The 13,007-nt window shown below is 38.2% G+C and overlaps 1 protein-coding gene across 1 annotated transcript in view; it reads left to right on the top strand.

Moving 5' to 3' along the window:
• Positions 1–13,007, top strand: part of CEP128 (centrosomal protein 128) — a 440,326-nt gene that overhangs the window by 155,815 nt on the left and 271,504 nt on the right. Inside the window, exons 15-16 of the mRNA XM_061182773.1 lie at positions 2,292–2,942; positions 9,453–9,617. Coding sequence (XP_061038756.1) covers positions 2,292–2,942; positions 9,453–9,617 — 816 coding nt within the window. The remainder of the gene's footprint in view (positions 1–2,291; positions 2,943–9,452; positions 9,618–13,007) is intronic.

Genomic DNA, 13,007 nt, shown 5'->3' with positions numbered 1-13,007 from the left:
CTTCTTGAGCCACCCCATCTCTGGTCTTCCCATCATGTGAGAAAAATAAATATCCTTGCTGTTTAAACCAACTTACGGTATTTTGAAATCAAAGACATTTTATGTGCTAGGACCATCTTGGAAATACGATTTTTATCTTCAGGGCTACATGGAAGTCTTTTAACTCAGGGCCAGGGGCCTATGTTGTCTGTTCCAAACATTAGCCACTATATTATGCACCCTCCCCTCATTCTCAGGTCCCTCCCACATTACCCTTACAACCAAGACTGGATTCTGTCAGTTTTTGTCTTCTCTTGTATGGTATGTAGAGTGACCTCCCAAAGGTGTGTCAACCTAACTCCTGGAACCTGTGAATAAGATGAATTATCACTCCCATGATTATGATATGTTACTTGGCAAGTAGATTTTAAGATAAGGAGATTATCTGGATGGGCCTCATCTAATCACAGGAGTCCTTCAAAGCAGATAAATTATTCTGGCTGTTGGGAGAAAGGGAAGTGAGAGGGATTCAAAACATGAGAAGGGTTCAGTGTGGTGTTACTGGCTGCAGAAACAGAGGAGTCCATGAGCCAAGGAGTGTGGGTGGTCTTCAGAAGCTCAGGAAACCCCCTGGCCCAAAGCTAGCAAGGAAACACGTCCTAGGTCCACAGAACTAAATTTGTCCAACACCATGAATGAACTTGCACGTGCATTCTCCCCTCAAAGCCTCCAGCTAAAAGCCCAGGTTAGCTGACACCTTGCTTTTAGCATTAGGAGACCCAAGGCAGAATACCTTGCCAGGATTTACGACCTATGGAAAACAATGAGATAATAAATGGGTGTTGTTTTAAGCCACGAAATTTGTTGGAATTTGTTACACTGCAATAGAAAAATAATACATCCACCCTTAGGCTTATCTATATTTCTAGCCATTTTTCCTGCGTTAAAATCTTTCTTCTAGAGTGAACTCTTTCACCTGTGTTGCAGACTCTTTTCAATCCAGGGACATTGCTTTATCAGTTATCCCCTCTCTTCACAGCTTTGATCACTATCTTGCATAAGTACCTCCCTGAGATCCTGGTTTCTCCTTGAACTTAAATCCCACCCCCACTTTTTGTTTCTCCCTTCCCACTAGTCGTCATCACAACGCTGTGACGTAGCTTCTATTACTATCTTTATAAAGATAAATAATTTCTTTAAGACCATAGAACTGCTTATGACTGGACTGAGAATCAAATTCAGTTCTCCTGGTCAGAGCTCAACTGCTTAATCCCCTCCTTTTATTATTATGTTAGCTTCATGCTGATTCTCCCTGTTAAAATGAGAGGGATTTGAGGAAACTATTTTTTTTGGAGTGATTGACTCATTACATTTTATCATGAATTGTTTCACACTACAGTGTAAAATGTCAAGTACAAAAATGCCTTGAAACTGTTTGCATCTAAAATGAATCTTAATTTTTTTTTTTTTTTAAGGGTTCAAGCCATGGTAGGCATCAGTAACCAGGTACAGAAATGGTCTTGGTGCCAGTGTTGGGGTGGGGGTGGGGCAGTTTCAGCCTCCTTAGCTGCTGGCTTTTTTGTTTGCATTGATGGATGGTGAGGATTAACAGGTTAGTTCTTGGCTGCTGTCCCTCGATGTTAGCCCTAACCCCCTAAAAAGGCTGGCAGAGGGCGATGGCTTTCTGGTCCTTTGACTCTTCTTGTGAGTCCTTTCCCAGCCTCTCCTAATCTTAAACTCATTTCTACTTTCATGGGACTTGAAGACTCCCTGTTAACATACTGGTGTGTTTCTTGTCACTGTGGACATTATTTGATTAATAATGACTGATTGTACCAAAACCTTTTGTAGATTATATGTGCATGCTTCCCTATATTATCTTCCGAATCTGTTTTGTATCTGTTTTGAGGTTTCTCCTTTTAAAAAGTGTGCCATTGAAATGCAAATCATGTTACTTTAAGTAACACTGTATTATTTCAACCTCTGGTAAATTATAATTGAAGCCTTTATTTCCCCCATTCTTTTGATCAATTTTATCTTACATTTAAATAATTATTTATGATCATGGATTGATATGTTTTGGTGATGAAAATCTGAAACATATATCTCAGTGTGGTACTACTTCAGAGCAATTGTATTTTTCTTCCTTTTTCTAGCCTAAAAAGTATTTTTCATTAATAAACCAGAAAGAAATGCAAAATATTATTTTATGAATTTTTCTTCTCCTTGTGGCTTAAACCTTATTTTTGTTTTCTGGCAGTGTATATGGTGCATTTTACAGTAATTTTTGCTTTCTGTTCCTAACCCAATAGATCCTAAAAGAAAAGGATGAATTGAAAAGCCAGCTTTATGCAGCGTTACAGCAAATAGAGAACCTTCGAAAGGAATTGAATGATGTGCTAACCAAGCGTGCCCTTCAAGAGGAGGAGCTTCACTGTAAGGAGCAAAAACTAAGTGATGTTAAGTCTCATCAGGCTGACCTTGAACTAGAAGTCAAGGATTCCCTGGATACCATCCAGAGGCTAGAAAGTGAATTGAAAGAGCAGAGTAAGATTCAAAGCCAGATGAAAGCTGAGAAAGCGCACCTGGAGGAAGAAATTGCAGAGCTGAAGGAGAGCCAGGCCAAGGACCAAGCTCAGCTTCTTGAGATGCAAGAGGCCATCAAGGACTTGAGTGCCATCCGGGCAGATCTCGCCAATAAATTGGCGGAGGAACAGAGAGCAAGGAAAGAGGTACTCAAGAACCTTTCTGACCTCAAGACACAGGCAAAATCCAAAGATGAAGAAACAGCTACAATCATTACACAGTTAAAGCTAGAAAGAGATGTTCACCAGAGGGAGCTGGAAGATCTCACATCCTCATTGCAGAGTGTGAAAACTAAACATGAACAGAATATCCAGGAGCTGATGAAGCACTTCAAGAAAGAAAAGAGTGAGGCCGAGAATCATATTAAGACACTGAAGGTACCCACACTGAGTTATCCTGATGATACTGGAGGAAATTTTCTGGTGGCTCATGAAGTTAATAAAGCGTAAACTTTTAGAGATCATTCTGTATTCCCAAGCACTGAAGGGAAGATAGAACTAACAATAAAGAGGCGTATTCATGCCTGTTCGGCCAGGTTGAAATGAGTTATAGTAGCCACCTGGGAGCACCTATTTCAGAGCACTGAAGCCCTTTAAAAAGAACGTTTAGCTATTTTGGGAGTTCAGGAAAGGCAGAGGTGGCAGTAAGTCGTGGACCTGAAACGTGCCCTCATTCAACATTTATGATCTCCTAACATATAAAAGGCAAAGACTTGTCAAGGTCATAGAAGCTATAACCATGGTCCTTATTGGTATGGTAACTAAAGTGGATCAGCTTATGGGTTTTGTAAACCCAAGGCTTTTGAGATTTACCCCTTCTTTTCCAAATCAAAGTTGCCTGGGTAAATGCATAATTGAGATCTTACATTTGGGCAAATATTGTAAGATCTAATGGTATTAGCATTTATCAACATGCAGGGGAATCATTTCATAACATGATTGTCAGGAGAGTGATAAATCTATCCCTCCTTCCTGCTTTAGTTTTTCTCCATAGCACTCATCATCATATGATATAGATTCCATATTTTTAATTTTTTAATCTCCTTTTATTAGTATGAAAACACCATGAGGACTGGGATTTGATTCTGTTTTGTTTACAGCTATATCCCCAGTGCCCAGTTCCTGGAACATTATATATATCTGTTGAATGGGTGAATACATGGATAAATCTTCAAAGATTAATATATTTTTTCTCAAAATTCCTTGAAATGGCACTACCATAAAAATGCTTATGATAAAGATGAAATTATTAATTATTAATTATAATTAAACTGCCATTCGTAGAATGCTTTTGGCTATTTTATTAATTCTTCTCCAGCCCTGTATAGACTGCTGGCAGTAGTGGATTTGGATTCATTTACGTGGGGTGGGCAGAGCAGAATGGAGACTGAAAGAATATGTAAGAGGCCTTTATTCTATTTCATGTAACCTAAGACACCATCATTTGTAAGATGGATCATTGTTGTGTGCTAAGAAAAAAAAATACTGCCTATGAAAACATGACATGCTATCAACTGTAAGACAACATCCCAAGACAGAGAAGGTAAAATGTGAAAAAAAAAAATACATGTTTTGATATTGGTGAAATATGGCATAATAGTCTTTCAGAGTTGATATGGACATAAACAAGAGTAGAATCAGATATGGAGAAGAGCTGATCATAAAGAAAATAAAATAGATATATATTGATTGATTGGCTGTGGCAATAATAATAATACTAGGAGACATTTTTTCAGCACTTAGTTCGTGCCAGTTTTATTACTATAAGAATCTTACATGTGTTACCCATTTAATACTCACATCATCCCTGCAGATTGTGTGGTGTTAATTCCTCTCTGATGAGGAAATTGAGACATGGGAAGTTAAGTAACTTGCCCAAGGTCTTACAGCTGGAGAGGAGTAGAGACAGGATTTGAACTCAGGTAGTCAAATGCTTGAATTCTTAACTACATTGCTGTACTGGAAAAGGTTTAGAATCTAGATTGACTGGGTTTAGATTTGGGTGACTAGTTGGATAATGAGGCTGTTTGTCAAGATGGATAATGTAGACAGAACAGCAGATTTGGAGAGAATAATGCCAAATCCAGCTTTTTAGCATGTTGAGTTAGGTGGAAGGGACCTTAGACCTAACCATGAAAGTCTGGGTAGAACAGTTTAGTACATAATGGGTTAGAAGTTGAGGAGGAAGTTGAGATTAAAGTTAGATATTTGGGAGCCAGTAATCCATTGTTGGCAGTTGAAATCATAGGATTTGAATGACATTATGCAAAGAGAAAGAAGAGGATGAAATTCTAGAACACCAGTGTTTAAAGGAAGAATTGAGAAAGAGTTTCTAGCAAATAAGAATGAAGAACCATATGGGAAACAGGATGAGAACCAGAAGAGAATGGTATCTTGGAGACCCAAGCAGGACATTTTAGAAAGGTATAGTCAGGAGTGTCAACGTGGCAGACAGGCTAAAAGAAGAACCAAAAAAGTGTTCACTTGTCGCAGATGGGTGGAGAAGGTCCCTGAGGAGATGTGAGGGGTTGGATCAAAAACAGAGTGGATAGGATTCAGCAGGAGATGGGGCATATCTTCCTCTGAAGGTTTTGAAAGAAAGAAGTAAGCTTGGGTAAGTTGATAGGAATGGACTAGGGTTGTTGATATGACTCTTGACTGATGGTCTCTTTCTTCCCTCTGAAGGAGAGTAGAGTAGCAGTGCAGTAAGGAGTTTATGGTGGTGAAGACGTAGTGCTGTGAAGGCTGGTACAAGCTGCATGAGGCTAGTCTGGGAGCATGCAATGTGCTGCCATGTGGCTACCGTTGAAGAAGTATCATGGGCAAAGGGATGAGAGAGTGAACGGAAAGGAATCTAGGACCACAGGCTGCTTATTTGGTAGGAATTCTTAAGAGTTCAGAGTTAAGGTCCAGGGGGTGGTAACGCAGTGGGTTGCTGTTGTGGAATACAGGTGAAGGTGGTTGGAACAGAGCAGGTCAAATAACTTTGAAGTTAGTTTGTTGGGTAGATATTTGGGTATTTATGATGCTGTTGTGAAGGCATTAATTGATCACATGGCCAAAACTTCATCGAAGAGGACGACTGGTCGGTCAGCTGCTGCCATCAAGGAAGGTGGAGTTGATGGGGAATGGCGTGAATCTCAGAGGAAGGCAGGGCTTTTGCATGAAGATGAGTGTGTCATGATTTGTTAGGCCATGGCTTGAGAAACTGTTCTTTCAAAGAAATTGCAGTTTTCTTGGGAATGTAGTTGAAACTACACCCTCCTTTTCTTCTCGCTGTTACATATTTCTGGCTTTCATCACCACTATTTAGGTTGTGTGATAAACACACATTTCAGCAGGAGCTGGTAGTGATTTAATCACTTACTACAGATTCAAGGTCATCTATATAAGAACATCATTCTCACATTGTAACATGCTTTCTTGAGAGGGAGGTGAAGTCAGGAGGTACAGCCTGTTTGACAGAAACTGCATTTGCTCCTGGCCGCCTAGGCATATGAGCAATATATCATGCGTCATAGTAGCAAACAGGATGTGGGCAACTAATTTGGACTATGGAGACACGAGACACAGCTCCGAGTAGCCTCCCTACTTCCCCCTTAGTTCCTCTTTCTACCCCCCAACTCCTCCCTTTCAACCTTCAGATACCACCTGTTGCGTTTTTCAAAACACTGATCTAAGTGCATCACTTCTTGCTCAGAAACCTTCAAAAACCATTACTGTCTCTGGAGCAAAGTCTCAAATCTAGTCCAGTCCTCCTCAGTATGGTCCCACCTGAGCTGTTCACATTTGGAGCCTTTTATGCTCCCCAACTGGCCTCATACGAATGTACAGCTTTCCTATACATACTTTTCACTGCTTGCTCTTCATCTGGATTGTCTTTTCCCTCAATCTGCAGGAGGAAAAAGGCTGCCTAATCTTTCAAGGCCCAATTAATTTTTCACTTCTTTTATGGATTCACTGAAGATGGCATATATCTCAACTGAGGTTGGGATAAATCTTTCGATTCTCTGTGTTTCCATAGCTCTCTTTTGGAACTGCTAGTACAGCACATTTAGGCTGCCTTATATTATGGTGTGTTTGTTTTGTGTTCATACATCTCCAGAGGGGCAGGTAGCAGGTCTTAGCCATATTTGTATCCTCTTATGGTGTCTAGCATGATGTTTGAGACATATAGAACATGTTCCGTGGATGTTGGGTTAAAATGTTTGAAAAGCCAGAAATCAAAGGATTTGCTGCTGACTTGCTTTGTGATCTGTCTGGTTTGGCTCTTTCCCTGTAATGTGGTAAAATTGCTTTCCTCATCCAAAAGAAGTGCTTTGTATTTGTGTATAGTGAGGTGACAATAAAGCTTTAAGACATTACCTGTATATAAAGAAGACACCGTTTAGAACTATTCTGTAGATTCTCCAAAAACTTTAGATTTTTTTTTTAATTCGGAAGACTGAGATGCGGAGGGATGTTGTAGTTACTCTATAATGTGGTACAAAAGAAGCATACGAGCTTAACAGGAGAACCAGAGATCGTGAGAGCCCAGTACTCTTCTCTTAAACCAAATAAGTTACCCATAGGAACAGCCCCACCTCATTGCTATTTTATGAATATAATTCCGTACTTTTGACTCGTTTATATTAATTAACAGGAGTTGATAGCAATGGTCGTCATCGAAGGTTTAATACACTGAGTTATGTACAAGAGGGCTTTAGATAGCTCTGTAAATGTTACATTTCTTTGTCTTTCGGCTTCACCTTAATCTATTACTTTTTCTGAGTCTAATAAGTGTGATACATTACCCATATTTTTTTCTCTGCGGAAGTTATATTTTTCCCCATCTAGATCTACCCTTCTCATGCCTGTTTTTAAATTTAAATGTAAAATATTTTTATGAAATACTCTAGCTGCTATTAATATTTGAAGAATATTGGGTTATCACCTCATTATTATTTCAACAAAAGTAATTTTGTAAGAGCCTTTATTGGAATCAGAAGACCAAGAGTGGAGTTCTATATTTTTGCCATTTGCTGGCCATATGATCTTGGTCAAGTTACTTAACCTTTTTGTACTTCATCAGTAGAATGGAAACAGTCATGTCTTTCTCTATCACAGGGTTTTTGTGAGTGTTACATCACTTTGTAAACCCTAAAATGAAATGTAAATGTAATAATGAAACTACAACAAGAAGTAAGTTCTTAGTCAAACTTAGGCATTAGTGTGTTGGTAACTGTTTTAAAAATAGGTTCTCCGGGGGCAAAGAGGGGAACCCAGATTTGTAGCATTTGCCAAGTTCAGTGGTATAAAACCCCCCATTTGGCTGGTTTCAAGCTATCAAACAGCATCACTGGAGACAGAGTTGGGAAGAGATGAGCACAGTTGGTTCCTGAGTGTCTCTGTGAGCTGGCCCAGACACCACTGGCCTTGGGGGAAAACTGTCTATACCTACACTTTTTATAAGACACAAAGAAAAGCTAAGTATTCTACTGAAACCTAAAATAATAATCGAACAATTTTCCTGATGAGAGACTTTATTTTGTAAGTTTATTTTTGGGTAATGAATACAGGATTCCTCATTAAAAACATCAATTCTTTTGTTAACTCAAAGTGGCATCAAGTCTTAGCTGAATTTTGTGGGGTGAATAAGGTATAGATTCTTGTCTGAAACTCACAAAACTTCTTCCTTTTGGGAAATTACTTCCAGCGATTATGTTCCTATGTACCTGATTATATACATATAATAAACTTATACAAAGGAAAGAAACAAATATATTTTAGGCATTGAAACATGTATTTTAAACAGATTCTATGTGGGTGCTTACAGGCTGTCAGTAACTGGTAGGTGTAACTAGTTAACATTGCCAGTTGCACCCAGCTGGTTTTTAAAACCATATGATATAGGTACCTTTTAAAGGCAGTGAGGCAGAGTAGCTGAAAACATGGACAGTAGAGAGAATTCCTGCGTTCAAATCCTGGCTCTGCTTTACTCACTGCATACCCTTGGGCAAATGATTAGTGTTGTTCTGCTTCAGTTTCAAAACAGGAGACAATAACAGTGTCTCCCTAGTCAGGTTGTGGTGAGGATGGCATGAGGGACAACTATACGAAAAGGTCTTAGAGCAGTGCCTGACATATAGTCAGTATTTACGTTGTTGTTATTTTAAGTCTTTAACTTCACATGCCTGGCAAATCCTTATTGAATCCCATCCACAGATTATTCCTATTGTTTTTTTTTTAAAGCTGATTCTGGTTATATTCCAAATAATAAACGAAAATGAGGTACTTCATTGCACTATTGGTACTGAAATAATCACTGGTAAACTCTTTCATATTAAGTTATTTATATTTTTTGCCTACTCTGATCCATAATCTTTTTAGCCCCACAAGAGTGGTATTAATAATTACATTGTACAAAAAATACACAAGTCTTTCACAAAAGCGAGAGTGTAGCTTGAGTAGGAATATTGTTAAGCTCCTTTTATAGATGAGGAGACTGATCAGGCAGTAATATCCCTAGTATATCCTCATGGGGACATTTCTCTAATAACCCTTCCCTTAGTGTCCCTTCTTTGGGTTGCACGTACCTCTGCTTGCACCTTTATTAAGCACTTCTTGTTCATCGTTGTCAGAATTGACCGTTGTATCTGTCTCTTTTACGGTTCATGCCTGTTATCTTCAGCACCTAGTAGAGTACCTGTCACTTAATTGGTTGCTCAGTGAATGCTAAGGAGAGATGGAACACATGCAAAGAATGTTTCCTTTGCATGTATGTTTATGTGTGAATGCTTAGAGGTAGCAAAATCTCGAAGTGTTTGCCCACTGATATAATGTGGAATTTGTTTTGTGTACAGTTTGGCTGTGGCCAGTGGACTTTCTCTTTTCTCCTTTTTCTCTCAGGCAGAAAGCTTAGAAGATAAGAATATGGCTAAAGTCCAGCGTTCTCAGCTAGAGAAGCTGAAATCACAGTATGACAGGCTGACAGAGGAATTAACTCAGAATGAAAATGAGAATAAAAAACTGAAGCTAAAATACCAGTGTTTGAAGGACCAACTAGAAGAAAAGGTAAAAATGTGAATGAATTCTAATTTAAAAGACTTATTTGAATTTCTTCTAGTGTTTCTCTAGAACATAGTTTATGTACTACTAAATGCTAATTGTTAGGCTTTCATAGCAATTTGTATTGGTGCCAGAAAGCATCATAGAAGTTTATTAGAATGCTGTGATTTTTATTCTTTCAACCAACTAGTAACCTTCTAATACTTTTGATTTTAAATTTCTTCTGGATCTTAAAATAGGCATTTAGAGGCAAGGTAGCAAAGAAAGGAATTACGGTTTATTGAAGACCTACTTTATGGCAAGTATTTATGCCAATTGATTTACATATGTGTACTCATTGAATTTTCACAACTCTTTGGGTTAGATTTTATTGATCCCTGTTAACCTATGAGGAAACTGAGGTTCAAAATAAAATATATAATAGATGAAGTGGTCATTGTGCACTAGGCACTTTTAATGCTCATAGTCATTTTATGAAATCGATACTATTATGCTTATTTTTGCAGTTACAGAGACTGAAGCTTAAGAAGGTTGGCAACCTTGGAATATTCCCAGCAGGCTCACTGCTTTCCTATCAGTAGATGTGTAAAATTTGGGGGGTGTCTGCTATATACCAGGCATTGGGTAGAATACTAGGGACTTCTAGAGTCACTACTTTTGTGGCCAAAAGTCAACTAAGAATAGAAGACAGAATACTTAAATTTGCGTTCTATGTCTTTACCAACTTCCTAAAAGGATTTGCATTGGAGTGTGATAGAAGCCAAATAGAAAAAAGACTATTAACATATGGATAATAGGATAAGGCAGGATAGACTGGACCAGATGACTCCTGTTCTTGATAAGGGTTACTAACTAACATCTGTGTTGAAAGAAATATCACTAGGTGGGGTGTCATCAACCTCTAGAAGAAACTTTCTTCATGCTTTGCTCATCTTTTCCTCTTTTTGTTGTTTCACTGTATTTCGTATATATTTTTTTTACCTTTCTAGTAATTGTTAAAATCAAGGAAATAAAATTTAAGTTAGTTTGGAGTTTATGATTAAATGTGCTTAAGTTGCTAAATTTAGGCCTACAATCTTGACAATTGTAATTTAGTTCTTATGTCATGCTTTGTTTTGACTAAGTGTAATGTTCACACATAATTAATGTATCTGTTGCCAGGGTGTAGTTGCTTTGAAGATAATACTAAATTTTCCAACTTTTCCATAATTAAAAGTTAGCCAGAAGATTGTATTAACATGTTTTGTGTTTAATTATTTGCATTTAAGAAAGAGTGGGGGAAATTTTATGTTGAAAGTGTAAAGTTTACCTTGTTCTGCTTAAAATAAATGCTTCTCCACTATCTGTGATGTTCCAGGTATGTATGCATCGTCATACATTCATATAAATGGAACAGTCACCTTAGAACAGAGTTTTAAAATTTAGTGATTGTACAGTAGTCCCCCCCTTATTAGTGGTTTCCCTTTCCATTGTTTCAGTTACCTGCCACGGTAACTGAAATTACCAATTTTGGGCCAATTGCAGTCCAGAAAGGTTAAATGGAAAATTCTAGAAATAATTCATAAGTTTTAAACTGCACATTGTTCTGAGTAGCGTAATGAAATCTTGAGCTGTCCCACTTTCTAACACCCGTGATCCCCACCTATCTCAGTCTTCTGCTCCTAACATCCAACCATCCACATCATCATGGCTTGATGATACAGGATCACCCAAAGCAGGTGATCCTCCTTCTGAGGTATTATCAGAAGGTCAGCAGTAGTTTAATGCTATGTCATAATGCCTACCTCATTCACTTCATCTCGCCACATTTTATGTAGGCATTGTATCGTCTCTTATCATCACAAGAGGGGTGAATACAGTGCAGTAAGATATTTTGAGAGAGAGAGACCACATTCACATAACTTTTATTACAGTATATTGTTACAATTGTTCTATTTCATTATTAGTTATTGTTGGTAATCTCTTACTGTGCCTGATTTCTAAACTAAACTATCATAGGTATGTATGTATAATATGTATAGGGTTGGGTACTATCTTCAGTTTTAGGCATCCCCTGGGGGTCTTGGAAGATATCCCTTGCAGATAATGGGGGACTACTGTATTCCTTTGCTATGTACTGAGCATCTAGTATGTGGGAGGCATTGTGCTGGATGCTGGGGATGGGCTATATCAATAGATAAGACACAGATCTGCAATTGAAAGCTTCTAGTGGGATCATTAAAGGCAAAATCCCTTTCAGTTGTTAAAACTATATAGTCAAGTCCTGATAATGGGTCCTAATGCAGAGAAAAGATGTCTCTGACGTCTAAAATGGTAAATAATCTTAAGGATACATAGACACACACACATATATAAATATACACAGCTTATATGCTTGCTTTTCTTTAATATTTTTTGTGTACATGATTGCTATGTAGTTTTGATTGACTTAGCTGTTTGTGTTGGCCTGTTTTTTTAGTATAGTTAGCTATGAATCAAAGTTTCACTGGGTCCAGTCATCTACAGATAGGGCCTTTCTCTTCGGGAAGTAGTATAGCATTAGTGGCTATGGACAACTTTGAGTATAAATCATTTTCTAGCTGTGTGGCATTAGGCAAGTTGCTTAAAACTCAAAGCCTCGAGAGGGAAGACAGCAGAAGCGAGAAGAACTACAGTCCTGCAGCCTGTGGAACAAAAACAACATTCACAGAAAGATAGGCAAGATGAAAAGGCAGAGAACTATGTACCAGATGAAGGAACAAGATAAAACCCCAGAAAAACAACTAAATGAAGTGGAGATAGGCAACCTTCCAGAAAAAGAATTCAGAATAATGATAGTGAAGATGATCCAGGACCTCGGAAAAAGAATGGAGGCAAAGGTCGAGAAGATGCAAGAAATATTTAACAAAGACCTAGAAAAATTAAAGAACAAACAAACAGAGATGAACAATACAATAACTGAAATGAAAACTACACTAGAAGGAATCAATAGCAGAATAACTGAGGCAGAAGAACGGATAAGTGACCTGGAAGACAGAATGGTGGAATTCACTGCTGCAGAACAGAGTAAAGAAAAAAGAATGAAAGGAAATGCAGACAGCCTAAGAGACCTCTGGGACAACATTAAATGCAACAATATTCGCATTATAGGGGTCCCAGAAGGAGAAGAGAGAGAGAAAGGACCAGAGAAAATATTTGCAGAGATTATAGTGGAAAACTTCTGTAACATGGGAAAGGAAATAGCCACCCAAATCCAGGAAGCGCAGAGAGTCCCATACAGCATAAACCGAAGGAGAAACACGCCGAGACACATAGTAATCAAACTGGCAAAAATTAAGGACAAAGAAAAATTATTGGAAGCAACAAGGGAAAAACAACAAATAACATACAAGGGAACTCCCATAAGGTTAACAGCTG

This window comes from Eubalaena glacialis, chromosome 2, assembly GCF_028564815.1.
Source record: "Eubalaena glacialis isolate mEubGla1 chromosome 2, mEubGla1.1.hap2.+ XY, whole genome shotgun sequence".
NCBI lineage: Eukaryota > Metazoa > Chordata > Mammalia > Artiodactyla > Balaenidae > Eubalaena > Eubalaena glacialis.
This window is presented reverse-complemented; position numbering and strand designations above follow the sequence as displayed.